The sequence below is a fragment of the Drosophila takahashii genome, chromosome X (assembly GCF_030179915.1).
Source record: "Drosophila takahashii strain IR98-3 E-12201 chromosome X, DtakHiC1v2, whole genome shotgun sequence".
Taxonomy (NCBI): Eukaryota; Metazoa; Arthropoda; class Insecta; order Diptera; family Drosophilidae; genus Drosophila; species Drosophila takahashii.
In genome coordinates this window covers 7752319-7780148 of record NC_091683.1, presented here as the reverse complement: position 1 = coordinate 7780148, position 27830 = coordinate 7752319, and the positions used below count along the sequence as shown (strand labels likewise).

General features: G+C 42.6%; 5 protein-coding genes across 10 annotated transcripts; 2 read left to right on the top strand and 3 right to left on the bottom strand.

Annotated features, from left to right (window-relative positions):
• Nucleotides 1-99: 99 nt before the first annotated feature.
• On the top strand, nucleotides 100-3415 carry Cfp1 (CXXC finger protein 1). 2 transcript variants are annotated; one of them, XM_017150646.3, is made up of 4 exons: nucleotides 100-227; nucleotides 282-415; nucleotides 469-1177; nucleotides 1934-3412. In XM_017150646.3, exons 1-4 carry the CDS (start codon nucleotides 198-200, stop codon nucleotides 2870-2872), a joined length of 1812 nt encoding a protein of 603 aa, XP_017006135.2. In that variant the 5' UTR covers nucleotides 100-197; the 3' UTR covers nucleotides 2873-3412. The 2 variants fall into 2 exon arrangements, with proteins under 2 accessions (XP_017006135.2, XP_044251143.1); XM_044395208.2 differs by having other exon boundaries at nucleotides 130-415; nucleotides 1934-3415.
• Nucleotides 3416-4100: 685 nt separating this feature from the next.
• Nucleotides 4101-12295, top strand: Erk7 (Extracellularly regulated kinase 7). Of its 3 annotated transcripts, none has more exons than XM_070218796.1 (9): nucleotides 4101-4738; nucleotides 4884-4993; nucleotides 6973-7267; nucleotides 7618-7808; nucleotides 7867-8073; nucleotides 8313-8459; nucleotides 8632-8728; nucleotides 8935-9398; nucleotides 10715-12295. In XM_070218796.1, exons 3-9 carry the CDS (start codon nucleotides 7181-7183, stop codon nucleotides 12252-12254), a joined length of 2733 nt encoding a protein of 910 aa, XP_070074897.1. In that variant the 5' UTR covers nucleotides 4101-4738; nucleotides 4884-4993; nucleotides 6973-7180; the 3' UTR covers nucleotides 12255-12295. The 3 variants fall into 3 exon arrangements, with proteins under 3 accessions (XP_070074897.1, XP_070074896.1, XP_070074898.1); XM_070218795.1 differs by having other exon boundaries at nucleotides 4800-4993; XM_070218797.1 differs by lacking the exon at nucleotides 10715-12295 and adding an exon at nucleotides 9515-9666 and having other exon boundaries at nucleotides 4103-4738; nucleotides 4800-4993.
• Nucleotides 12296-13136: 841 nt separating this feature from the next.
• Nucleotides 13137-16466, bottom strand: ric8a (ric8 guanine nucleotide exchange factor A). Its single transcript, XM_017150643.3, has 2 exons — nucleotides 16298-16466; nucleotides 13137-16220 (listed from the first exon to the last, which is right to left on the bottom strand). Exons 1-2 carry the CDS (start codon nucleotides 16376-16378, stop codon nucleotides 14598-14600), a joined length of 1704 nt encoding a protein of 567 aa, XP_017006132.2. The 5' UTR covers nucleotides 16379-16466; the 3' UTR covers nucleotides 13137-14597.
• A 130-nt stretch (nucleotides 16467-16596) lies between these two features.
• LOC108063514 (kelch-like protein 5) lies at nucleotides 16597-23216 on the bottom strand. Of its 2 annotated transcripts, XM_017150633.3 has the most exons (6): nucleotides 22580-23216; nucleotides 19350-20393; nucleotides 19078-19285; nucleotides 18395-18517; nucleotides 18099-18335; nucleotides 16597-16896 (listed from the first exon to the last, which is right to left on the bottom strand). In XM_017150633.3, the coding sequence occupies exons 1-6, from the start codon at nucleotides 22837-22839 to the stop codon at nucleotides 16804-16806; spliced, it is 1965 nt and encodes a 654-aa protein (XP_017006122.1). In that variant the 5' UTR covers nucleotides 22840-23216; the 3' UTR covers nucleotides 16597-16803. The 2 variants fall into 2 exon arrangements, with proteins under 2 accessions (XP_017006122.1, XP_070074899.1); XM_070218798.1 differs by having other exon boundaries at nucleotides 16597-18335; nucleotides 22580-23215.
• A 611-nt stretch (nucleotides 23217-23827) lies between these two features.
• Nucleotides 23828-27216, bottom strand: Dsor1 (mitogen-activated protein kinase kinase 1). Of its 2 annotated transcripts, none has more exons than XM_017150642.3 (4): nucleotides 26700-27216; nucleotides 24997-25627; nucleotides 24175-24501; nucleotides 23828-24117 (listed from the first exon to the last, which is right to left on the bottom strand). In XM_017150642.3, the coding sequence occupies exons 1-4, from the start codon at nucleotides 26807-26809 to the stop codon at nucleotides 24004-24006; spliced, it is 1182 nt and encodes a 393-aa protein (XP_017006131.1). In that variant the 5' UTR covers nucleotides 26810-27216; the 3' UTR covers nucleotides 23828-24003. The 2 variants fall into 2 exon arrangements, with proteins under 2 accessions (XP_017006131.1, XP_017006130.1); XM_017150641.3 differs by having other exon boundaries at nucleotides 24997-25636; nucleotides 26700-27215.
• Between the last annotated feature and the right edge of the window lie 614 nt (nucleotides 27217-27830).

Genomic DNA, 27830 nt, shown 5'->3' with positions numbered 1-27830 from the left:
ATTAATACAGGACAATTGCATTTTTTTAAAAAGTTATAAACAATAACATTTTTAGTTAAAAGTTAACTATCGATAACTCGCCCGCACATTTCTAGCTGACTATCGCTCGCAGTGCCATCACCATCCCTAATAGTTTATTTTTTTCTGGGACGGGACGTTAAATCGCGGACTTGAATTCTCGGCGAGATTGGAGCGGCATGGCGGACAAGCGGAAATACAAGAAAACCGTAAGCAGGCGGCGAATGCATCTACCTTTAACCACAACCCCACAATCATTCCAGAAAGAGGAGATCCGGCGGGAGATTGCCCGGGAATTCGATCTGCCGGAGCGCAAATCGAAGATAGCCACCATTCTAAAGCAGGAGGATCAGGCGTACTGCATCTGCCGCACCTCCGACTGCTCCAGGTTCATGATGTGAGTGGTGATCCTTTCAGAGATATTCCCTGCTAACCCCTAATCCCTTCCAGCGGCTGCGATGGCTGCGAGGAGTGGTACCACGGCGACTGCATCGGGATCACCGAGAAGGAGGCCAAGCACATCAAGCAGTACTACTGCCGCCGCTGCAAGAAGGAGAATCCCGAGCTGCAGACCATATTCCGCCTGGTGGCCACCGAACGGGCGGCCGCCTCGAATGCCGCCTCCACGAGTCTGAATGCCCCGGGATTGGGTCCGCCGGGTGCTCCTCCAGGTGCTCCAATGGCCACCAACCTCCAGCCACCGCCGGTGGCCACCACAACCACAACGACCACTGCAGCGGCGACTGCAACAATGAAGCGCAAGAACAGCAATGCCCGCGAACCGAAGGCGGGCAAGCGATGCGGCACCTGCGAGGGCTGCCGGCGTCCCAATTGCAATCAGTGCGACGCCTGCCGGGTGCGCGTGGGCCACAAGCCGCGCTGCATATTCCGCAACTGCGTGGCCCAGGCGACGGGCGGCAAGGAGGCGTCGGCGCCGCAGAAGAAGCGGGAGAAAGCCTCCGCCGCCGCCGCCGCCGCTTCGAAAGATCGCAAGATGAAGGCGAACCTGCGGGCGGCCAGTCCCGAGGTCTACCTCAATCCCGAGCTGGAGGGGATGCGCCAGTGCCACGGACCCGGCTGCTGCTGCCAGGCGAGGCCGCAGAGCAAGTACTGCAGCGACAAGTGCGGCTTTAATTTAGCCACCAACAGGATTTTTCAGGTTTGCATTGCTTGGCTAGCAGTCAGTGCTGCCATTTTGTCCTTTTTCCAGACAGATCTGTCCTTTTTTTTTAACGGCTTTATCCGGAAGAAATTTCAATTATCCGCTGTCCGTAAATCTGTCCTTTTTTAGGTCCGTTTTTTCGTCCGCCTGATCAATTTAAAGAAGGGTTAAATCTCTGATTTCCCATACGATTTCAAGGTTTTAAGCCTACTTTAATGTTAACAAATGTTAGTTTTGCCAATCGTTGGTTTTGGTTGGGTTTTTATCATCAAAAAATCAAATAACTTTTCGAGTTTCTCTTGTTAACTGGTTAGATGTAATTTATACAAACCTTTTGCATATTATTTTTATAATTTTTTAATTCCAGAATTTTTTCCGATTTGCCAAAGTCCAAAAATTAGGTTTATTCCTAAAAAAAATTTGATTTCGTTTAAAGAAAAATTTGACTTTTCGTTTAAAGAAAAAAGTTTTAAATGTTACAAAATAAAAAAAAAAATTTCTTTTTAAGGGATCGGTTTTTTTATACAGAAAAATGTGCGATAGATTTAAAAACGATCGGTTGAGCAATAAAGAAATTTAAATTAGTAAACAATTTAACCTAGTAACAAAAACACAAAAATTTTGAAGAAGTAACATTTGTTCTCTTTTTTGCCCTTTTTAAATGTTTTTTTTTATCCTTTTTTCCCGGTTTTCTTTGCCTGATCTGGCCTGTTTTTTAAGCTAAACAATTAATCACAAGTAATTCCTTTTCAGGTTCTGCCGCAGCGCCTGCAGGAGTGGAACCTGACGCCCTGTCGCGCCGCCGAGGACACAAGGAAGCACCTAGAGAGCATTCGCTCGAAGCAGTCCCTCGTGCGCTTCGCCCTCGCCGAGCTGGAGAAGCGCTCCGAGGAGCTGAACATGGTGGTGGAGCGGGCCAATCGCAGCTCCATCGACACACTGAACCCGCACGACACCGGCGACATGGAGGACGAGCAGAGCATGTACTGCATCACCTGCGGCCACGAGATCCACTCGCGCACGGCCATCAAGCACATGGAGAAGTGCTTCAACAAGTACGAGTCGCAGGCGAGCTTCGGCAGCATCTTCCAGACGCGCATGGAGGGCAACAATATGTTCTGCGACTTCTACAACCCGGCAAGTAAGACGTATTGTAAGCGGTTAAGGGTGCTGTGTCCCGAGCACAGCAAGGATCCCAAGGTGAACGACACGGATGTGTGTGGCTCGCCGCTGGTCAACCAGGACTTCGGTCCCACGGGCGAGTTTTGCCGGGCGCCGAAGAAGAACTGCTTCAAGCACTACGCGTGGGAGAAGATACGGCGGGCGGAGATCGATCTGGAGCGTGTGCGCCAGTGGCTCAAGATGGACGACCTGATGGAGCAGGAGCGCATGCTGCGACAGCAACTGACCTCGCGTGCCAATCTGCTCGGCCTGATGCTGCACTCCACCTACAATCACGAGGTGATGGACGAGCTGGTGCGCAAGCAGCAGGAGCATCTGGCCGAGTTCGAGAAGCAAAAGCGGCGGCAGGCGCATCAGCAGCAGCTGCAGGCGCAGCAGCAACTCTACCAGGAGAAGCAGCAACAGCAACAGCAGCAGCAACAGCAATTGCTACTGCAGCAGCAACAGCAGCAGCAGCAGGCGCAGCTGCAGCAGCAAACTCAACTCATCTACCTGCAGCGAAAGCCATAGATTTCCATTCCTCTAAGCGTAGTTAAAGCAAGCAATAAACTGACATGCAAGAAACCCTTTTGTACGAGAGCCCACAAATCTATTATATTTTTAACCACTTACCCGTTTCTCCGGGCAACCGGATAACATAATTTAAGTTCCCCCAAAGGAATAAAAGGAAAGGAAGAGGTTGCTACGCGCCGGGATCGGGGAACGCCCCTGTTTGTTATTGAAAACTAAGCATCAAATATGCATTTATTGATAGCAACCTGCCCGCAAAAGGGAAAGGCTACACTGGGCCAGCTCAACCAGGGAAATCATTCAACTTGTCTTAAGTATTTTAGAGCAATCTATTGTATTTTGCCTAGACTAAGGGTACTATATAGTTTAATAATAAATTTAATTTTAGTTTAAGCCTCTTGAATTATGTGTGTTAATTTTATAAGATCGCAAATTGTTTGCGTTCAAGAAAACTCTTTTTCTTTGTTTCTTTATGATTTTTTGTAATACCCAAAAAAGTTACAAATTGTGTTCTGTTTATGTTTTTTTTCGCTGTAACTATGAAATAAGTTAATAGTTTGTATTTAACTTAAGTGCATATAGGCGAATTCCTTTTTGCTATAAATATTTATAAACTGTACAGATAATATAGTATAAGATATAAAGTAAATTTAATCAGGAACATCAGGAAAGTCAATATTTCTGGCATGTATTTTTTTTTTCAATAAATTTGCAAATTAATATTTCGCTCTAGTTAGTGAAAAATAAATATATTTTGTTGACTTAATTATTTAGTTAATTGATTAATAAAGTAAATTGTGGTAAATTTAATCAGGAAAGTCATTTATATTTTTTTCAATGAATTTGTGAGTTAATATGTCGCTCTAAATAGTGAAAAAAGAATATATTTTGTTGACTTAATTATTAATTAAACTTAAATGGGCTGTTATATTTTTTTTATTAAGTATTCAATATTATTCTTTACTTTTTCAGTTAAGATACTTTAGTTCATTTATATAATCATATAAGAAAAGTGCACCGAACCCCTTTGTGAATATGAAGAACCCCGTTTTAGGGTAAATGATACGCATGGGTCCTGCTTTTTAGGCGGTGGGCAACCAATGGAAACGGCAGGACCTCGAAAATCGGGAATCGGGGGAACAGGACAACAGTCGAAATCGAGCATCAGTAGCTGGACGAGCAAGTAGTCGTGGCGATTTTTGGCTTTCGCCCCAGACGAACTGTCGATCATGCCAGTTATAGTCCGGAATTTTTCTACTTCACACACGACCCGATTCCAAAATATAAAAACACACACATTTTTTTTGTATTCGATTCGAGTCTTTTATTTTGTAAAATCGTAACCGAAGCGTGAAAGCGAGAAGGATATACCGTATATGGTCTCGTCCTCCCCGGATCCGCATCTATGTCGACTCCAAGTATATAGTATATATCTATATTTTCAATTCCAATCAAATCTGTGCAAATTAAGGCGCGCCAGATCCGCGAGTGAAACATTTAAATTTTCCAGTCGCGGCAGCTGATCCGAAACTAAATCGGTCTTCTAACTTGGAGGCGGGATCTCAGCCCATCTAATCCGCCGAGAAGAGAAGCCGAAAAAAGCCGAATACAAAAACCAGCAAAACAGCAGAAAAATTACCAGAAATTCAAGGACTATTTCAAGAGTTGACAGTGGAAAAGCCGTGAAAGCCGAAGGAGAGAAGATATAGAGTTTGGAAGAACCCAATATCAGAACGGGATCAGATAGAAAAAAAAAGGATTTTCGAGAGGCATTTGTTTTTCGCGTTTTGTTTTCTGTGTTCCATGTTCAAGGTCCTGAACTGCTTCTCGGAGAACTTCGAGGACAGCTCACCACTTTGACTGCAGGTTTGTGTGTGTGTATCCTGATTATCCTGAGATAATAACCCCCATTCCCGATCCCTTACAGTTCGGGTTACATCTTGTGTGTTTCGCGTTCCGTTCCGTTATTATATATATATATATTTTTTATTTTTATTGTGCAAATTGCCAGTTGACTTTCCATCCCCAATCCCCCACAAATCCATCGAGTTCCGGGGGCCCTTCGTCTGCTAGTTAGCCCACCGAACCCACGTATCCAACGAATCCTGCCTCCTTTTACGGGTAAGTGACGTGCTCCACTTCAAAACTTTTGTGCCAAATTCAATCGCTCGGTTGTAACTGTTATTTTGGGCATACACTAGCCAACAGAAAGTAGATGATGTAGTGGAGCTTCTATACATATATTGCATAAAATTTAAATATATTTCCAAATTTGAGAAATTTTTTTTAGTATTTAATACATATTTTCCAGACAGAATTTTAAGGATCTTTTTTTTCGATAAAATCAAAATATATTTCCAAGTATTAGAAATTTAGTAATTAATACATATAACTATTTTCTACCGTGTAAACCTACATGGCAGAATTTTGAGGATATTTTTTGCTTTTAATAATGAGTTCTTATTTCATCTAACTATAACTCTTATCTTTTTCTATGCAAAGGCTGGGAGATTTTTTTGGATTTTCAATAAATTAAAGGAATACGAATTTAATTAGTCAATTTTCCCTAAATTCCGTTACGTTATCATTTGAATTTTTTTAAATAGATCATACGCTATTTCTCGAGGATATAACTCCACTTTTGTTGCCCTGTGTTGCCCTTTGCCATATGAGTGTACTTGTGCCTATTTATTTGTTAAACAAATTCATTTGGCATGTTTTTTTTTTGGTGATTTTGGTTCAGCCAGATTGCATGCCGTGTATTTCCATTTGATTGTTTTGCGGCGTTTCTTGCAGCAACAATAAGTGAAGTAGGCGAAGTAACAGTAATACAGTGAACATCCTGATATTCTCCACTATTAACTTTCGTGAGAGTGAAATAACTTTTTTTATTTAATTTTTTAGAAAAATATTATATTTTTAAAGAACTTGAAGATATACATATATTATAGAGGAAAACAGTTGTAAATGATAAATCTCTTTGTTTTATTTTTTTTAATAATTAATCTATTTAGATTATTTTGTAACTTTTAAGTTTATAAAAAAAAACATCTGATAATAATAATCAGATATTTTAAAAGCAATTCTTTCAGTTTAAATTTGGGTAATATTTGAACCTACTCTAGTAAGTACTTACATTTAGGCAAAATCAGATCAATAGATCGATTTAGCTGGGTTCACTGCACGGAGGCTCCACTGTGGCAACATGACGTTGCCCTGGGCACTTGAGGGTCCACTGTAGGCATTGCCAGGCCATCCACATCCCATTGGGGCTCTCGTTTTCGCTTTCGCCTTCTCCCCGATCGATCTAACAATAATTCAGTTTCAATCAGGTCCGCCTCGCGATTTATTTATTCGTTTGCTATTTTTTCCCCCGCTTTTTATTTGTGCTCCCGTTATGGCCGTTGTTCCGTTTCCGGTGCATTTGCATGCAGAGAGAGAAAACGATGATCCTTTCTGATGGATTATGATCAATGTCCTTTTTATGAATTTTTTTGATTGTGGTGATTTTCTTTCTTACAAATAATAAAATATCCCCTTTAAATATTTTTCAGACTATTGAGACTTTTTTATCTTTAAAGTATTCAGATCTTGAAGTATAACTTTATAACTTTAAATAAATATTAAATTCCCATAATCTAAAAAGTAATATAAAAAAATACTTCCTAAAATATTGAGCTTATTTTTAATATTTATTGAATTTTGCTGATTTTCTTTCTTACAAATAATATAATCTACCCTTTAAATATTTTTAAGACTATTTTTACTTATTTATCTTTAAAGTATTCAGATCTTGAAGTATAATTATAATCTTTAAATGTAATATCAAAATACTTCCTTATTGAGCTTACTTTTCAACTAGTTTTTTTTCTCTCCGTGGAGTTTTGCATTACTTTTGTTGCCGTTTAATTTTATTTTACATACTTGATGCCGTTTGCATATGGGAGCGAGCACGCGAGGACGAGGACGAGGGCCCCAGATGCTCCAGTTGGAGCCGCAAAACCACTCGGTTGCCACTGCCACGCGCAACAGCAACAGCACCATCCAAAACCATCCACAGTGGATGCCAGCTAACCATCCATTCTAATCCCTTTCCACAGTGAAGCTGCCTCGTGGTGGATTTGTCGAGGCTTTGCCCCGCCGGGTGGAGTGCTCCAGATCCAGTCGAAGCTGGCGAAGAAGTCCAAGTCGCAGTCCCAGCATCCCAGCCAGCAGGAGGTTCGCAAGGACAGGGCCCGCAAAAGGGCCAAGGGGAGCGACAGGGCTAAGGATCAGGATAAGGATAAGGAGCAGGATCAGAAGCAGCCAATGGCCAACCAACCGAATATTCCCGCTCACGAGCGTCGCATCCACGAGCTGGACCAAAATGTGGAGCGCATGTTCGATGTCCGCAAGGTAGGACCAAAAAAAAAATTCTTTTTCCATTAAAAGAGGTTAAAGAGCGGTCGGTTCTACCCCACCCTTACCTTTTAAGGCACCATTCAACATAATACCAAACTTTAAATTCGAGATTTATTCGTATTATAGTACTTTTTAGGTTTTCTGAGATCGAAACTATTTAAAAAAATTTTTTTTCATGAAAAGAGGTTAAAGAGCGGTCGGTTCTACCCCACCCATAACTATTAAGGCACTATTCAATAGAATTCCAAACTCTACGTTTGAGATTTATTCGTATAAAAGTATTTTCTAGGTTTTCAAAAATCAAAACTATTTGAAATTTTTTTTTTTTTGGTACTATTTTCTAGCGTTTGGGCAAAGGTGCCTATGGCATCGTGTGGAAGGCCACCGACAAGCGGAACAAGGACACGGTGGCCTTGAAGAAGATATTCGATGCCTTTCGGGATGAAACCGATGCCCAGCGCACCTACCGCGAGGTGATATTCCTGCGCGCCTTTCGTCACCATCCCAATATCATCCGCCTGATGGATGTCTTCAAGTGGGTTTCCCAAATTCCATCGTTTGGTATTTCAATATATTTGATATTTACTTCTCAGAGCTGGCAACAATTTGGACTTTTATTTGGTGTTCGAGTTCATGGAGAGCGACCTGCACAACGTGATAAAGAAGGGCGATGTCCTCAAGGACATTCACAAGCGCTTCGTCATGTACCAGCTGATCAATGCCATCAAGTACATGCACTCGGGCAATGTCATCCACAGGGACCTGAAGCCCAGTAACATACTGATAGACAGTAAATGCAGGTACGAGATCTTATGATCTAATTTATAAATTAACAAAAGATCAGATCGATATGTGATGGTCAATTTGATATATTTTTAAAGATCAAGTTATTCATTTCATTTTTATATAATATTTTACATTATTTGTTCAATAAAAATACTACATTTGGTATTTTATATGATATGATAAAATATCATATCGGCATTTTATTGATATGCAATAAGGTAGAATTGACCTTTTACAATTTCACTTTCCCCAGACTCAAGGTGGCTGATTTCGGTTTGGCCCGCACACTTTCCACCAAAAGAAAAGCGGAATTTGATGATATGGACCACGAGGGCATGCTGACGGATTATGTGGCCACCCGTTGGTATCGGGCTCCCGAAATTCTGGTGGCCAGTCGCAAGTGAGTAGTAGCTATATATACTATAAATTAAATAATATTTAGTAATTTATTTTATTTAATATTTAAAAATATTTATATACATAATATATATATTACATATATTATATAAATTAAATTACTACTTTGTATCATTATTTTTAAACTCTTCATGTATTTTCAAAATACCCCTCAGTTATACCAAAGGCATTGATATGTGGGGTCTGGGCTGCATTCTGGGCGAGATGATAAGACAGAAGCCGCTCTTCCAAGGCACCAGCACTGTGAATCAGGTAATGGATCTCGAATAATGCTAGTTGCTTTTCGGGCAATAACTCTTAATAAACACACAAAAAAAAGCATGTTCCCGTAAAATCGATATGGTCATGCAAAACGTATATCGTTCTTACATGAAATACTCTTTTCGACCAGTTCAAATTGATCTTAAGTAATGTAAAATCGATCTACATTTCAAATTAATTTTTTTTTTGGTGAACAGATAGAGAAAATCGTGTTGGCCCTGCCGGATGTGACCCAGCGTGACATCGATTCGATCGGAGCCAGCTTCGGCACAGTGCTGCTGAGCAAGAAGATCCATCGCGATCGCCGGCACTCGCTGGACGAGATGCTGAGGAACTGCTGCGACGACGCCATATCGCTGGTCAAGTCCCTGCTGGTCCTGAATCCCCACGGCCGTCTGACGGCCAAGGCGGCCATCCAGCATCCGTATGTGAGTCGCTTCCGCACGGCCTCCGCGGACATGGAGCTCCGGGTGGACATCCATCCGCCGCTGAAGGACGACGTGCGGTATGGAGTGGACCAGTACCGGAGCAACCTGTACGACATGATTGGCCGCGAGTCGAGGGGCAGTGCCCGCACCGTGAGCAATGCCACGCCCTCCAGCAATCGGGAGATCTCCTCGACGACGACGACGAAGCCCCAGCGAGTGGTGTCGCGAACCAGGTGAGTAGAGTTCCTGGGGGAGATTATAGGGATGAGGGATAAGGGACGAGGGTTCTAGGGCTGCTAGGGGGAGGGCTGGTGGAGCTGCTTCTCTAGCTGCTCGTCCCCTCTTCCAGGTTCCGGCGTCCCTAGCATAGGCGTGCCACCTCCACGACCACATCCCTTCCCCGGGAGCAGGACAACTGCACCGCCAAGGAGGCCGAGGACTCCCCCGAGAAGCCCCCGCTGAAGGAGCGACTGCATCGTTCCAGGCTCCGACCGCCGCATCCCAGGCGCCTCAATCAGCGCAAGAGCCAATAGAATACTAAATACTATACCATTACTTTTTTGGGATCCGAAGGACCACGATATCTTTTGTGGGATAACTTTAATTTGAACTGTTCATCATTAGTATTCATCCTTCTTAGTTTTTATAATATTTCTAGATTATGAACTATATATTCTAAGAAAAGCCAATAGAATACTAAAGTATTTAATACTGTACCACTACTTTTTTGTGATCCTTGGCTAGAAGACCGAAGGACCACGATATGTTTTGTTAGGATAACTTTATTTGCATCCTTAGTTTTTATAGGATATCTAGATTATAAAAAATATATATTCTAAGAATATTAATAATATTAAGGTTCTTAAGTGATGATTTAACATAGCTAATTATACTGTACTATTAATTTTTTGGGATCCTTGGCTAGAAGGACTGAAGAACCACGATATCTTTTGTAGGATAACTTTAATTTTAACTGTTCAATAATAGTATGCATGTCCCTTAGTTTTACATGATATCTAGATTATAAACTATATATTCTAAGAAAATGTAACATTAAGGTTCTTAAGTAATGATTTAATTTGAAATACCAAGATTTGTAATACCAAGTCGTAAATAGCTGAAATAATATTTAGCCTATAAGGGAAAGCTGTTTAGATCATTGAATAAGTTCCTTATAAACAACGCTTCTTTGTAATATCAACCTTTGAATCATCTTGTAATCACAAATTTCTGTAGAAAAGCATTACGAGATAATACATATAATATAGTACATATTATAAATATTAGTACCTTATAACGCAACCGCACTACTCATAAAAAAAGCATGTTCCCGTAATATCGATATGGCCATGTAACTTGTCATGCAAAACCCATATCGTTTTTACATGAAATACTCTTTTCGACCAGTTTAAATTCACCTGGCCGCATATCAATTTGATCTTAAATAATGTAAAATCGATGTACGCTTCATATTTTTTTTTGGGTGGTTATACACTCAACCCAACTGTAGAAATCACCTGTGCTCCACTCATCCCAATTCCTCCCCCAGGACATTGAGTGCCAGCCAGACGGACAAGAAGCTGGAGCTGCATCCTCCTCCTCAGCCTCCGCAGGAGGTGGTGAGCACCCTGAGCCGCAGGATCCCCGAACAGAAGAAGCCAACGACCCTCCAGAAGCCTCGTCCGCCGTCCAAGGATGTCGTCCTGCCGGTGAATCCTCCGGCTCCCGCAGGTAAATCCGCTAGGAATTTGGCCAAGTGCCGGCACAACCGGGTGGTGCTCCAAAGGGAACTGGCTGCCGTGAAGAAGAGTAGCATCACTAGCACCACCACCTGGCAGTCGCAGGTCCAAGCGCAGGGCAAGTTCCATGCGGAGGCCAAGGCCCATGTGCAGGCGCTGCTCCAGTCGCAGATGCCCCTGCCCTCCGCCGCCGCTGCTCCTGCTCCTGCTGCTCCTCCTCATCCTCCTCCTGCTCCTCCTGCCGCCACCGAAGGATCCCCACCGGAGATCCAGGAGGTCACGACCCTGCGCAGGAATCGATCCCTGCGAACGAAAACCACCAAGGAGATAAAGTCAAGAGATAAATCCTCCCAATCCAAGGGGGAGAGGGATCCCCCAGCCGAGGAGCGACGAATCCTGGAGGAGCGGCGGAATCTGCAGCGCCGGCGGATGGCCGACAATCTCCGGCTGATGGAGGAGGAGCGCGAGCAGCTGGAGGAGATGCGGGAGCAGGAGGCGGCGGCCAAAGCCTTCAGTGAGATAGCCCGCAAGGTAAAGAAGCTCACCCAGAACAGCCAGACGAAGAAGAAGAGGGAGAAGGATAAGAAGGAGCGGGAAAAGCAGGAGGAAAAGGAGGAAAAGCAGGAGGAGGAGCAGGAGGATATCTTCTGCTATCGCCAGCGGATCAACCACCTGGAGGAGGAGATGGCCAAGTGCAAGGAGCAGCTGGTGAACTTCGTGCAAGACCATCAGGATCTCCTTACCCAGGAACGCCTGCGCTATCACATCAAGAAGCTGCAGCCGCGGAAAGATCGGGATGAAGATCAGGAGAAGGATCAGGAGGAGAATCAGGAGGAGCTCTTCCGCCGGGAGCAGGAAAGGCAGCGCCACCGGCAGCTCCAGGAGTTCCTCAACCGCGACGACACCAACGAGTTCGACCTGCCCGATCTGGCCAATGTGTATCGGGCCAGCTGCTTCCGCTCCTTCAACCTGCAGACGCCTCCGCCGGTGGCCGCCAGTGGCTCCTGCTCCTCCTCGTCGCCGGCCAGCGGGAGGCGGGAATCGGGGGAATCGGAGCAGGACTACCTGTTCACCAGCTACTTTCCCAACTACAGGCAGGAGCAGAAGGAGCGGGAGGAGCGGGAGGATCTGCAGGAGCAGCGCAAGCGGCAGGAGCGGATGAAGGCCCAGCTGAAGGCCTGCCAGAAGCAGCACGACGGCTTGGGACTCCACCACACCGTTCACCACCAGCGTCATCATCATCTCCGCCAGGCAGCCGGCGGAGGAGGAGGAGGAGGTCCTCGCTACGATCCCATGCGACTGAGGCACCACGACATCCAGGAGGCCAAGTTCTCCCAGGGAGTCAACTAATCCCTGTCCCAGAGTCACTGAGCAATATATGTACAAGCATATTCGAAAGAGCATTAGTCAATCCTTGGTTTAAGTTGGGTACGGGACCCTCGAAAGGAGGTTATAGATCAATATTGCATTTTAGTTCGGAAATTATTAGGTAATCAGGAGTCTTATTCCTAGTATGTGTACCTCATAAACATTCCATTCATTATTCGTCTTTATAAGTAGGTTTTAGTTTTAAGGTAACTTTATAGATAAACAATTTTTTTTTTAAAGTAGAAAAAAAAATTTTTTTTTAAGGGGAAAAAATTTTTTTTTTAGTAATTAATGTTGATGATTGGGAATTTCATAATCGTATTTGAACCCAACTCTCCTTGGGGTGAAAATTAAAGAGAAAGATGGTATTCAAAAAGTATACTACAAAAAATGATACTAGAAAAATATTTTTTTCCATCAAAATTTTTTTCGTTAGTGGTTTTTTTGGATACATTTTTTTTAAAGAAAAAATAAATATTTTTTTTTATATTTAAGGATCCTAAAAATTTTTTATTTTTTTTTTAAGATTTTATTTGGACTTAACCCCCCTAAGGGTAAAAATTAAAAGAAAATATGGTATTCAAAAATTATGAATCAAAAAATTGTCCTTTGTAAAAATTGAAAGGAAATCTAGTATTCAAAAAAAATGTTACTAGAAAAATATTTTTCCCATCTTAATTTATGTTTTCTTATTCGGTTTTTTGGGTTTGTTGCTAGTTTTAATATCGGATCGTTATTTAACTTTTTATTTTTTACCAGGCTAATTAAGCTACGATAACTACGATTCATTTCCCAATATCTTTCTAAGAAATAAAATGCATTTTCGAACCCCTTTTGAGCCCCATAAATATGGAAAATCGTTCGTTCTATTGATTTAGCAAGACGTCGATTGATTTATTATTAAGCTTAGGATAGACGCACATTAAGACTCGCACACACATTAACGGCAACAGATATTACTACGTTCTGATGTATATATTATTAGGTCTTCTATCGCTATAGCAAATTGAACACAATAAAGCTCTATATAGGATTTTCTGTATATAGAATAAAGACACGTGACTTTTAAAAAGTTTTTACCCCTTGATGCGGAATTTACAACGTTTAGCTTTTGGGTACAAACGATGTGAGGATGAGTTTGTTAGATTCTAGCGATACGGTTGGAGTTTTAGATCCCAAGTGTATAATTGGAATTTTTATAGATACATGCACTTACATATTACAAAGATTAGTCAAATTTGCCTATCTGCCGATCAGTATATATAAAAGAATTATTCAGTTTTGGTATTTCTATTCGTTTGTCTGTGTTTATCATCTGCTTCCCGGAATTGGAAGACCCCAACGATTGTTCTGCTTAGTTAGTTGTCGATTTAGATTCAAGCGGAAAAGGATGGGATGCTATGGCATCAACTTCGAATGGCCAAAAAACAAATCACAGGCAAAACTATATGGCAACGAACATATAACATATAACGAACATAATTATTTTGACAGATTTGAATGTTAACTGTACTCACATTTTGAACTTATAATATAAACTTTTGGCACCTATAGAAAGAGCACTTCAATTCCGTTAAAATGACGCAAAAATGTTCTCAACCCATTAAGACCCCTTTGAAAAGTTAGAACATTTTGTGAAAGTCAAGTTTTTAACTTTTTTCCTGGGGCTTAAAAATCAAAATTAATAATAACGGCAAAAAAAAATGTTCAACATATTTTTCCTTGTATTTTTTATGATTTTTTGAATGGAACGATCTCAGTAAAATTTTGTTTGAAAAGGAGGAAAAAGCGGCTAAAATTGTAATTTTTAGCTATTTTCAAAGAATTATAAAAAATACAAGGAAAAATATTAAAAAAAATTTTTTTTGCAGAAAATATTCATTTTTAATGGGGAAAAACTTTGCATTAAAAAATTTTTGTTTAAAGCCCCAGGAAAAAAGTTGAAAATTTGAGCTTCACAATAAATGGTCTAATTTTCTAACTTTTCTATTATAAGTTCAAAATATGAGCAGATTTAACTTAAAAATTTGTCAAAATAATTATGCCGACCAGTGTCAGCATATCTAAATAATTTATAAAAGTCGAGAGAGAGAGATTAGTTCTAATATGGTTGATTATAATGGCTTTGGCTAAAAACTAATGCTAATAGTTAAGCTACAACAATTGGGAGTGGTAAAATAATGGAAATCAAACGCAGAATATATGGATAACAATTAGGCGAAGCTATTCTGCTGCATTCTCGACCGTTAAACCTATTAAGTAAATGCAGTTTGGGGTGATTATTTGGAAGTTGTGCCACAGCTCAATCCCTGGATGATCAGTTGCTTAGGTTTTGCGCTTCTGGTCGAGCTGCTGCTGCGGCAGCTCCTCCTGCAGCTGGAGGATGTGCTCCAGCGGCTGCGGCCTTCCGTCCTTGTCGATCAGCGCCGGCTTGACGATGCCGCCTTGTCTTAGCTGTTCGATCAGGTTGACCAACTGCATGGCCTCGTACTCCTTCTGCTCCTCGCTAATCCCATCCAAATGCGAAGACCGACTGCTGGGCGGTTCAATACAGCCCAGCACGGGATTTATGCCCTGCTGCTGCTGCTTGTACTCCTCGGTGTCGCTGTCCTCGCTATCCGACGAATAGTCGGTGCCCTCCACTCGCCGGCAGTCGAGTATCCCCCGCTTGGCGAACAAACCAGCTGCATTTCCATATCCTGTATACTTGATCATCCTTCCGACATCCTCCTTGCAGAGAACAAATAGCAATTCGGCGGAGAGATCGCGCAGAATCATGGCGGGCAGGGTGAGGAAGCGGCAGAGATGATTGCGCAGCTCCTGGCCAATTTCCGGTCGCTGACTGACGTCGCGCAGTGGCGGCAGGATCTCCTGTCTTAGATAATGACGCATCACGCGATCGCTGCGCGCACATTTCACCAGAACAGTGAGAACGGGCGAGAGTAGCTCATGGGAGCTGGCCTCCGCCTCCTGCTGGGCCAGCGATTGGCGGAGGTAGCGCAGCAGGACGTCCAGGCTGCGCACATTGCGCCTCTCGAAGCACTGCGAGCAGCATTGGCGGGATTTAGAGGCACTGGAGGCCTCTGCATCCTTCTCCTTCTCCTTTTCCTCCTCCTTGGAGCAGCGCAGCGTTAACTCCGTCAGGCAGCCTCCCGAGATATTGGTCAGCAGATTAATGGCATGCGTGACCACCGCGCGATCCTTGTCGCTGGCCATTTCCCCGAAGCGCAGGAGCAGTTCCCTTAGGACTCCAGTTAAATGCAAACTCTGAATTTCGTACTCATTGGGACTCTTGTCCGGCGCACTGGTCACGTTGAACATCACCTTGAGCAGCTCGCAGATGATGTTCAGCTGCTCCTCGCCCGCCTGCTCCACCTCGCCCAGCTTGTCGTCCAGCCACTTGGTCATGTAGGTCAATCCATTGAGATCAATTTGTAGGCGCGACCTGGCTGAAGGCTCCAATGCGGTAAGCAGGAAGAGCAGCTTCATGTCGTAGTACTCCAGAGCGCAGGGATGCCGCATCGAGGAGGCCACCCGCTTGAGGATCGCGTCCAGGCAGTGCTGGCGGAGGCACTGCCTCCGGCAGTCGGAGCTTTGATAGACCAAATTGCAGAGGCATTTCAGAGCCTCCGCAATTACCTCCGATTGCGCCTGGCTGGGCTCCAGCTGGGGCTGCTCCTGCTCCTGCTGCTTGAGCTCATCGGGAGTGGCGGGAAGCTTCAGGGAACCCGCTTCGATCCTCGCCAGCCGCAGCAAAGTATTCACCTCCTGTTCGATGTAGTTCGTCTGCAAACTAAACTCGTCGCGCGTGAGAATTCTCACCGTGTTGAGGCACTGCGTATGCAAATGGCTCAGCCGCTGATCCTCCAGGATCCCAAAGATGGCCAGCCACAGCTCGTGCCACTGGTTGTCCGTGCGAAAGCTGTCGAAGATTAGCAAATCCGCATTCTGCGAAAAAAAACCCGATGAAAAACCGGATGGGAGGGGTCATTTGTAAGCTCTTTCTGGAGATTCCCATCACTCACCTTCGTGTTGAACTCGCCCAGGATGGCGGGGATGTGGTCCGCCTCCTTGGCCTCCAGTCGTTTCAGCTGCTCCGCTTCCATGTCGCCAGCGTTGGCCGTTTTTTGAGGTGGCTTTTTAAGTCCTTTGGTTTAATTAAATTAAGTTTTTTAATTTCCACCAGTGTGACCCTCGGCCGAGAGTTGAAATATGCCACGCGGCGTTGCCAGACTGCGCGACTATCGAGGTATCGGTTAGGCACAATTTGAAAAATATACATATCTTTTTAAAATTAATTATATTAAAACTTCAGATAACTAACTATTTTTGATTTTCGCTTTTATTACAAAAAATACATATCCAGTGTATACATTTATGCAGTGTATGTTTTGTGTAAAAATATATATATGTGTAAATATAAAATAATACGTAATATTTGGATTCTTTTTTTAAATCTTCTTTTTTTTACGTTTTTCTTGTGTTTTTTGTAGCTTGACTTAAGTGTTTATAGTTGTTGTCTGTCTTGCATTTACATGTTATAGTAGTCGACAAACTCGACAGATCTGGGACGCCTATTATAGCAGATTGGATCCAATCTCACTGGCTTCCACTTCTTCTTTTTCTTTATTTTTTAAATGCAATCGAAGGGAAAAAGGGGAAAAGAAAGAAATAAAAACATAATAAACAATTAGAAATAAATGCTCGATGTACGCACACACACACATCTAGTATTTACTAAGTAATATCGGTACAAAATGACGATGCAGAAGTCGAAATTTAATCATTCCATGGAATACGTATTTACTAACTAAAACTAAGCAATTGCAGCTGTCTTTTTGATTGTTTTCGATTGTGTTTTTCAAATGGTTTCGCACACTTCACATGCAAAAATTGGGAATTTTGGCTTGACGCAGTCTTTTCTAGGATATAAAGGATATACATATGTCATATGGAATGTGGGCCCGTCACCGGTGCGAGCGAGATGGCATGCAGTGTGTGAAGCGTACGACACCATGGGGAGTGAGTGGGATGGAGAATGTTTAAAATCTAGGGGATCATCGTGTGAAATACGTTGGTTAATTACAGCTAGGGTTCGATTTTAGATTGGAAGCCTCGCATTCATGCACTTCTTAAAACCTATGAGATTTCTCATTCTTTTTTATTATTATTCCGCTTTTAGTTTACTTAAAATAGCAGCCGAAAAGTGGGAAATACTGGGTACTGTGCGGGAGGAAGTGGGTGAATTCGGGGTGTAGGGTGTAAATGCCATACCACAGGAAATCATGTCAGAACACAGACGAGAGCGAGGCGAGGGTGAGCTGCAGTTTCAAACTTTCCGGGTTAGGGAACACGAGCAACAACCACGAGCAGCTCACGGCAACAGTAACAACAACTACTATAGAATTGGGTACAGTGTTCCTTCGCTAAGTGCATCGCTTTCAGGCTAAAGTACAGCTAATCTAGGTGATCTAAAATCTAGGCTTCCAAAGTTGAGTTATTATTCCAGCATAATATAAATATAAATAGTAAAATATAAAAATACATCCTGGTTACTCAAAAAAAAAGTAATGTAAATTTAACATGCATCCTGTACAAGAAATTTACTATTTATAATTCAAAACTTGAGCTATTTAAATGCAATTTCTAAGCAAAATATCTATAAAGGTAAACTATAATTCTATGGAATGGAAAAAATTCTCTACTATATTTAAGATATTTTTGCACTTCAAATTGACGTGAAAAGGCTGCCTTTTTACCCCTGCATATGCGATGCATTCAACGAGCCTACACTGCAACCGAAAGTGGAGTGGGTTTAGACTAAACTGTAGCACTGGGCGGCGGCTGTTGGGCCGCCGGCGGTATGACATTCGGAATGGCCACCACACAGGCGCCGGCCCTCGCGAAGGCCATCGGCGCCAGTTCGTTCCATCCGTTGCGCACGGGGTCGTACTCCTCGACGCTCTTCAGCGCATGATTGCCATCGTAGCCGCCGACGACGATCAGGCGATCGCCCAGCAGGGCGCAGCCAATCGCATCCCGGCCCAAGGCCAGTGAGCAGATCTATTTGAGATTGGAGATATCAGAATAAGAAGACCAGGAGTCCCATAACCCGTGCTCACCAGTGTCCAGGTATCGGTGGCTGGATCGTAGCGTTCCACTGTCTCCGTGCGACAGACCATCGGATTGCTGGCCGGGCAGTCGTGGCCACCCAAGGCGTAGAGGAAGCCATTGGCCACCGTCACCTGGTCACAGAAAAGGGAATCAGTATGGAATCAATATGGAATAACAGCCTACTTAGTTGCGGAATTTAACACACATGTTAAAAACATGTAAAATTGTATTTTACAGTGTGAGCAAGTGAGTGAAAAACAAAAGTGTTAAAATGTGAAAAATAATTGTGTTATTGTGTTTTTTACACAATGTGTTATTAACACGACGTGTTTTTTACACACTGTATTTTTAACACAAATAAAAATTAAATTTTATGGACATTAACGAATCGAAGGGAAAATAATATCTTAACTGTTATTTTTAAACGTTTCAAAGCAAATATGGTTTTTTTCAACTACAGAAAAGCGTGGATTTTTCAGTTTAACATATATTTCTGACGTTTTAATGTCAAAAACTCATTGTGTAAAAAACACGCTGTGTTAATAACACGTCGTGTAAATAACACAAATAACTTGTATGTGTTATTTATGTTTCTAACATAAGTAAGCTACAATTTTTAACACACATGTCAATAACTTTTTTTTAACATGTTAATAAGACAAGTTTTTTACAGAGTGTGTTATTTTCTTACCCCCACACCGCCGCGTCGTCGGTTCATCGGCGCCAGGAGGCTCCACTTGTTGGTGTGCGGATCGTAGCACTCGATGGAGCGATGGCAGACGGAGCCATCGCGTCCGCCCACCGCATAGAGACGACCGCCTAAAACAGCCACGCCGGCGGTGGAGCGCATCGAGGACATGGGCGCCACATAGCTCCAGGTGCGGGCAATGGGATCCCATCTGTAGAAAGATTACCACTCATTAATGGCTACTCAGTTACTCGTAATGATGACCTCCTGATCACCTCTCCACCGTGTTCAGGTAGCTCCAGCCGTCGTGACCGCCCACCGCATAGAGCGGTCCCTCCAGCACCGCCACGCCCAGTCCATGCCGCGGCGTGGCCATGGCGTTGAGTGGCGCCCAGGCCATCGTATTCAGGTCCAAGCTCTCCACGGTGTTCAGCGTCTTCAGGCCATCGCGTCCGCCTACGAGTATCAGCTTATCCTCCATCACAGCGGCACCGAACTGCAGGCGACGACCGGTCATGTGCTTCCACGGTGTCCACTTGTCCAGACGCGGGCAGTAGCTCTCGATGCTGATGGCTCCCTTGTGGGCATCCATGCCGCCGACGGCCAGCAGGCGGCCCACCGTCGATTTGCGCGGCGTTGTCCGCTCGGTGGCTATCCGAGATCTTCGCTCGGGCATCAAATGCCACTTGAAGGCCTCCATCACCAGCTGCTGGCACTCGTTGGCCTGGCACACGTTCTCCACATGATCCATGATGAAAGCGGGCTGGAGCAGGGGCAGCCGGACGAGGGCCAATAGCTCCGGGATGTGCTGTTCGCGGGCCGTGGAATCGTGGCGAACCCACGACATCAGACTGTGGAAGACATCCTGCTCGGAGGGCACGTTGAGATCATCGCTGCTCAGCAGCTTGCCCAGCTGGTCGGCGTTTAGCTGGAAGAACTCCTGGTTCTGGCACACCTGCATGAAGTACTGGCAGGTGTAGGCCTGCGCCAAACGCAGCAGCGTCGTGCAGCTCTGCTGCTCCGCAAAGAAGGCGAATCCCAGGCAGTTGGATGGATGCAGCTGGCGGGCCAGGAAGTTACAGCACGCAGTGACCACGGCGTTCAGCTGCAACAGACAGGCGGTGGCCAGCAGCGTCTCCACGGTGTCCTCGCGCATCTCGATGAAGCCCGTGTAGCAGTACTGCACCAGCAAATGCAGCGCATCCCCGTGCACCTCGCCGAGGGTCACCTCCTGCTCCTTCGTCTCGCGCAGCGATCCCGTGAACATCGCCGAGAAGTAGGCGCTGGACGCCGATAGCACCAGGCGGTGGGCGGGGACTCTAAAATAATAATTAAATATAAAATATTAATTGATACAAGTTGGTTTTTAGTAATAATTTCTCTGTGTAGTTGGTAATTGAGGGTCTTGGTATTTGATGATTTTAATTACTATATGTTTTTTTTCTTGATGCTTTTCCAGTTTAGATGTTGGAAGGAAGATAATAATTTTATTGATACATTTTAAAGTTGGTTTTGAATAATAATTTCTCTGTGTAGTTAGAAAATACGGGTCTTGGTACATGATGATTTTAGCTACTATATTTTTTTCTTGATTCTTTCCAACTTTAGATGTTGGAAGGAAAATAATAATTTAAATTATTTTTATAAAATATTAATTGATTCATTTACAAGTTGGTTTTCAATGATAATTTCTCTGTGTAGTTGGTAAATGCGGTTCTAGGTATTTGATCTTTTCTAACTTTAGATGTTGCATGTTAAATAACATTTTAAATAATTTCATAAAAATGAATTGATACATTTTAAAATTGATTTTCAATGATAATTCTGTCCAGTAGGTAAATGCGGGTCTGGGTATTTGATGATTTTAAGTACTATATGTTTTTTTTATTCTTTTCAACTTTAAATGTTGGAAGGAAAATAATAATTTTATTTATATTCAAAAATTATTAATTGATACATTTTCAAGTTGGTTTTCAATAATAATTTCTCTGCGTAGTTGGTAAATGCGGGTCTTGGTATTTGATCATTTTAACTATTATGTTTTTTTTTATTTTTAAGAGATTTACGATTTATGCAAATTGCTTTGATTAGCTAACTTCCGCTGGTACTAAAAATATATCAATTATTTTTATAAAAAATGAAACGTAATTTTGGTTTGCAATTTTGTAAAGATACTTGGAACCATTCTTATTGGTTCACCCCTTGCTCACTCGCACTATTTTTATGACCGCCACTGTGGGATGGTGGGTTCTTTTCCCTTTGTTTACCATGGCACAGTTCGACAGGTTTTCACGATCCAAAACCGGTTGAGTGCAGCGAGCGGGTGAAGAAATCGAATAAAGCTGCAACTGCACTCAGATCGCAAATCGTTATATCTATATCTCTTCATGCTGCTGTCTTCGTCTTTGTTTCCTGAGACGGATATTCCCCTCTCTCTCCCTCTCTCTGTTGCGTTGCATTGCCATTGTTCGGCGAACAAAAACAAAAACAAAAACAAAAACAACATCAAGACGGGGAGGCTCTTTTCTTCTCTTTCCCTCTCCCTAAGCCGCTCTTTGGAGCTCGGGATCCTGATCTCTTCTGCTCTCTCTCTTTCTGCACTGTTGCAGAAAGGTTCACTTTACAGCAGCGGTCACAGAAATATCATTTCCTTAACCAGTTATTATTTTGAGAGGTTTTACACAATATATTTATTAACCATTAAGTTTAAAATCACCTTCTTTATATTATTGCAATTTTCACGAGTTCAATAAACTTTGAAAATAGTTTATCCACTGTTGACATTATTATAAATGCGATAAACAAATAAGTCTTCTTATCGGCATATCTAGTGATAAGCAAAACAAATTGCAAATGACTCTGACATCAACGAAAATGTTATTAAAAACAATTCAATAATAAACGTTGTCTAGTAAATTTTCCACTAGTCAGCTACTAAAAATATTTTTTAGAATTCCTTTGGGAATATTCTTTGATAATTTGTAAGACTTTTTTTAAATTATGCATTACAAATAACAAATTCTTAAGTACAAGTATTTAACTCGACTACATATGTAATTTTTACCACTTGTGCAAATAGTGAAACATTCGATTTTTTATGCCTGATTTACTTTAATTACTTAAAACCAGCTGTATTTGCATTTTGGCTTATGCTATTATTTTGACCGCAACTGCATTTCCTGGACTTGGATCTGCGCAGTGCTATTGTCTTGCCCCCGACTGTGCGCTGTGTGAGTGCGTGTGAGTGTTTACTGTTGGAATTGCGTTGGGGACAGCAGCAGCGCAGCAAAGAGAGCAGACAAAGAACCCAAGTGAAGGTCAGCTGGGGGAGGGGGAGGGGGTGGCGATGGGATGGGATGGGGGTAAAGGGGAAGCGGGAGAGAGAATTGCTAATGAACTTTCCAATTTGAAATTGCCATATTCCATTCCTTTGTCTCCATGGGAAGGAAATGGGAATGGAAATGGGAATGCTTCATTTCCATTGAAAAAGGATCGTTCCACTCACCTCTTGCCATCGATTCCCGCGATGAGGACCACATCGCAGAGCTGCTGGCTATCCACGTAGAGCTGCATCCGCTTGAGGATGTTGTCCGCATGGTCGCGGCACCGGAAGAACTCGTCCTGGCTCCCGGCGGAGTTCAGGCTGCCCAGGCTGTAGTCCCGCGATAGCGATTCCAGTGTGTTGTCCGCCAGCATCGAGATGTGGCCGGATGTGGAGGCAGTGGAGTCCCGGCTGGGACTCTCCTTCTGGTTCACCGCCGACATGGTTGTGCTCCTTTCCAGTTCTTCCACTTCCTCTTCTTCTTCTTCTTCTTCTTCCTCAGCGAGACGTCTGCATCGGAGCGCCGACTGGAAGCTACTGGCTGGCGGATCGTGGATCGCGGATCGTGGATCGGTGGGGCCAATGGAAGTGGGGAGGCCCAACGGTAATTTGCAACAAAGAACGCTGCGTCTTGTTGCAGTTTGTGTATGTGTGTGTGGTGTCGCCTCCTCTCTCTCTCTCGGTTTCTCTCTCGTTTAATGGCTTCAATTGGCCGGGAATTGAATTGCGTGCTGGTTTGGGATCCCGTGTAACTGTAAATCGCTTATCAAGCTCAATGCGCGCGTGTGTGTGTGTGTTTGGTTTATGTGTTTATATACAAATTACACAGCTGTTGTGCGGAACTCTGGCCACATTGTTTTTTTTGCAGCAGCAGCGCAGTGTGACCCTGCGGCAGCTTGCATAAACATACCGCAAACGTCCAAAATACCATCAGTATTTTATTTCAAAGGGGGACTCCCCGAAAAAAATCATCAATTTTAAAATCCCAATGATATAAATAAAGTTGATTAAGCGATTTATCTTTTATTTTTCTTTGATTTTTTGTATTATTTTGATAAAAATTACATACTTCAAACGCCTAAAATACTTTCAGTATTTTATTTCAAAGGGGGACTCCCCGTATAAAATAATAGGTTTTCTTTTTGGGGAACTATGATAGCAAAGTCTAATGATAAAAAAAAAATTTGATTAAGCAATTTTTCTTTTATTTTTCTTAGATTTTTTTTATAATGTCTATTAAAAAAACCATTATTCTAAAAATATTTTATAGTTCCGAGGTAATTGTCGTACTTATCATAAATATTGGGGTTAAGAAAAATAAAAACAATGATCCCCGACCCCGAAACAATGGAAAACCAGAAGAAAACCAAGAATTATGGGCCATATTTTAGGTATAGCTCCCCAACCATATCTCAATTATCTCTCACCATACATGGTATGACTTCGATTTCTTTATTTTCGATTTAATAATAATAATAATAATAGTTCAGTTGTTGTTCTGCCCGGCGTCAACGAGATGTTGAACAAAGAGCAAATGCGGATATGGGAGGGGAGAGAAGATCGAGGGCCGAGATGCAGCTGCATCTGCATCTGCATCGTAGTTGCATCTAGTTGGGCGACGTATTCCGCTTTGGCGTCGACGGCGGCAGATCCATTGTCTTGCACACCCAGCCGGATATATCCACCTCCTCCACTTCCGCCTTGCGTATCCACGGGTGACTCTGCAGAAAGAAAAATAAGCTTAATTATAAGCAGATATTGCGACGTGCGAATATTACCAGCAGGGTCTTGAGATCGGCCCGCTCGTCGGGCTGCTTCTTCAGGCAGATGTCCACAAAGTCCTTGAACTCGGTGGAGAAGATCTTGTGCTCGAGCTTCGGCGGCGGTTCGTTCACAATATAATCGAGCAGCTCGAAGATGGCCATTGCCCTCGGTTCGTCCGTCGGCTGTCCGCCATCCTCCGCGTTGTCCGCGAATATCGACTCCAAGGTGGCGGTGTTCGGCGGCGGGATGGGGTACATGCCGATGGCCATCTCCACCAGCGACAGGCCCAGCGACCAGATGTCCGACTGCACCGAGTAGTGCGTGCCCTGCAGTCGCTCCGGCTGAAACAAAGGAGCCATTATTAGCAGACAGAAAAAAAATGGTAATAGTCAATTTGATATTTTTTAAAGATCAAGTTATTCATATCATTTTGATATGAAAAAAGATTATGTTGATCTTTTTTTATATTATTTGCTCAAATAATACTAAATTTGGTATTTTTTATGATATGATAAAATATCATGTTGATATGATTGAATCTTAAATTTCACATAAATCATATCGGCTTTTTATTAGATCAAGTTATTCATATCATTTTGATATGAAAAAAGATTATGTTGATCTTTTTTTATATTATTTGCTCAAATAATACTAAATTTGGTATTTTTTATGATATGATAAAATATCATGTTGATATGATTGAATCTTAAATTTACCATAAATCATATCGGCTTTTTATGGATATGAAATAAGGTAGAAATAGCCATATTTCATATCGGTTTTTTTTCTGTGCAAGTTTATAGTTTCCCTATATTTTATAGTTCCAGATTACTCACCGACATATAGCTGCGGGTGCCCACGAATGAGTTGGCCATCGAGTCGATCAGCTGGCCAGAGACACCGAAATCACAGATCTTGATCTCGCCGCTGCTGTTGACGAGTATATTGCTCGGCTTTACGTCCCGGTGGATGATGGCATGCTTGTCGCGCAGGTAACTCAGGCCCTTCAGCACGGCCAGCGTGATCCGGCCGAGAATGGACTCCGGTATTCGACCAGCCCGCTTGAGAATCAAATCCAGCGAACCGCCATCCATGTACTCCATGCAAATGCTGATCTCTCCGTCGCTGTAGAAGGCGCCGTAGAAGCCAACGATGTGCGGGAAATTGCATTCGTGCAGGACTTTCAGTTCGCGCAGGATCTGTTTCTTGATCGCCGGCTTCACCTCCAGATGGATCAGTTTCCTGGCCATGATGAGGTGTGTGTGCGTGTGCCGGACCTTCATCACCACGCCGCCATTGCCCGAACCCAGCTCGCCCAGCTTCTCCAGATCCTCATCGGACAGCTCGCCGATCTTCTCCTTCTGGCTGAGGAACACCTTGATCCGCTTCCGCTCCGTGTCGTCCATGTCCAGGCCCTCCAGCGTCTCCGTCAGCGCATCGATGCTCGTCTTCGGCTTCCCCAGCAAACTGTGTGTGCTTTAATTTAACCTCTTAATGAATTTTTGCGAACCAAAACGAAAATGTATAATGTGCAGGCAATTGGGACGGGGGGTGGATTGAAAGTGGGTGATGGAAAGGGGAGGAGGGAAGGGTATTCTTAAAAACTTGTGTTTTATTCCGATACGATTAGTTATTTTATAATAATCTACTTAAGTATTACCCATTCGGAAAAAAACAAATTTCTAAAGCAATTGAACTATTTTTTAAGATTACTAGACGCCTATATAAATAAGCAAAACAGATATGTTCGTAGATTTAGATTCGGTTTTTGGTAAAAATCGAACTTTGAAGTGTGGTTTTTTGTATGTAACTTTGCCAAAACTTGTCCCAAATCGATGAAACATACAGTTTTGAACAGCTAACAAACCTAGAAATTGATCCTTGTCACTTTTTTGGCTGATTTAGGAAAATTAATTTTTAACCCATTTTTACTTTTTGATTTACATCATGATTTTTTGCAAAAATTTGGAAAAATTAAAAAATTTCAGGTTTAAATGCAGATCGATTGGCGATTTTATTACGAGTTCAACGAGGTATGGCATTCCATATTTGGATCACTCTTTCAGTTTTTATGACCAAAATACTATTTTTTTTGCGAAAATTGGCCAAAATCAGGATTTGGATTTTTGGTAAAAATTTGACATTTTTCGTATCAATTTTTTGCTGTAACTTGCTGTAACCCAAACCATATCTCAAATGTTTCTCGCTGTGTAACTATTCTTGTGCCCGCCACTGTCTGCGGTGCGTTGGTTTGTGTGCGTCACATCGAGGAGGTTCCACTACCACCCACACCAGCGAACCAAAAGAGAGCTCTCTCTCTCTCTCGCTCCTACGCTCTTTCTTCCTTGGGCGGATGGGATTTCCTCGAATCAATCAATTGGCCGTTATTAATTAGCCACCTGACACCCTACTGTTAGATAAAAAAAAATTTAAATAAGATCGGTGGGAGGGGATTTACGGGACGGGAGTGACGGGACTACGGCTACAGGGGCGGCCAAAAAACCAGTAATTCATTTAAGATAATATGTATCATATTTACTCTGTGCCCGAGGGGGTTTTGAACGGCGGCGTCGGCGCCACTGTGGCGGCGGCAACAGTTGCCTCCGTATTTACCGGCGGCAGCACCAAATTCAGCTTGTTCTTCGACATTTTCCCGATATCGCTATATATCGCGGTTAACCGATAAGTTATAGATTACAATAACAACAAAAACAATAATAAAAAAATAAATAAAACACAAAGTCTTCGATTCGTTTCCAGTGAAACAACAACAACAAAATGCACGACGAGCAGCGGCGTCCGAAGAGAGGAGGATGAGGGGCGAGGGGCGTCGACGAGGGGGAATGAAGCGGTGGCCCAGTGCAAAAGTTCCGTTTTCTTCGCCAGCCGCTTGTAAATTGGCACTGTTTCTTGTTTCTTTTTGTGCACACTCGATATAGCGTTAATTTCTAACAACAATAAGAAACGGAAAGTCGGTGATATTTTTGCAAAAACTGCGGGTGCAAAATTTGCCGACTTTTTGGTTTTTTTTTTCGTTTGCAGATTCAGTGTGACCACATTCCGCGGAAATACCTCGACGGTTTTGGAGCAGACAAACAGGCACATAAAAGAAAATGTTCAATTTATTGTTACTTTATTGTGTTTACTTAAATATTTATTCAAAAATATACAATTTATTAACAATGAATGGTAAAAACATTTTGTGTTCACCTTATAAATAACATAAATGAATATGATTTATAAATGTTATTCAACAAAATAAAATTGTATGTAAATGCAAAAAAACATTTTATAGTTCACCTTAAAATTAAGATAGTTAAAGGCTCTGTAGCTGGTAGTTGTTTTAGTTTTGTTAACCATACCATCATTTAGGTTATATAAAAAAATATTGCTTATAATGCACTGGGCTATTTAAATATATTCGCACAAAATCGAAATCTAAATAGTATAAAACAAAAAAAGTAACTAATTCCACACCTCAGACGAGCTAAAGAGATCATAATTTAGTTAGCTTATATTTTTACTTTAAGGGGCTGTCCATATATTACGTAATCACCTAGGGGGGGGAGGGGGTCATTGAAATGATTATGTTTGATTACATGGGGAGGGGGGGTCTTGCACAATGATTACGTAATCATTTTATATACATTTTTTTATTTAAAGAATTTAT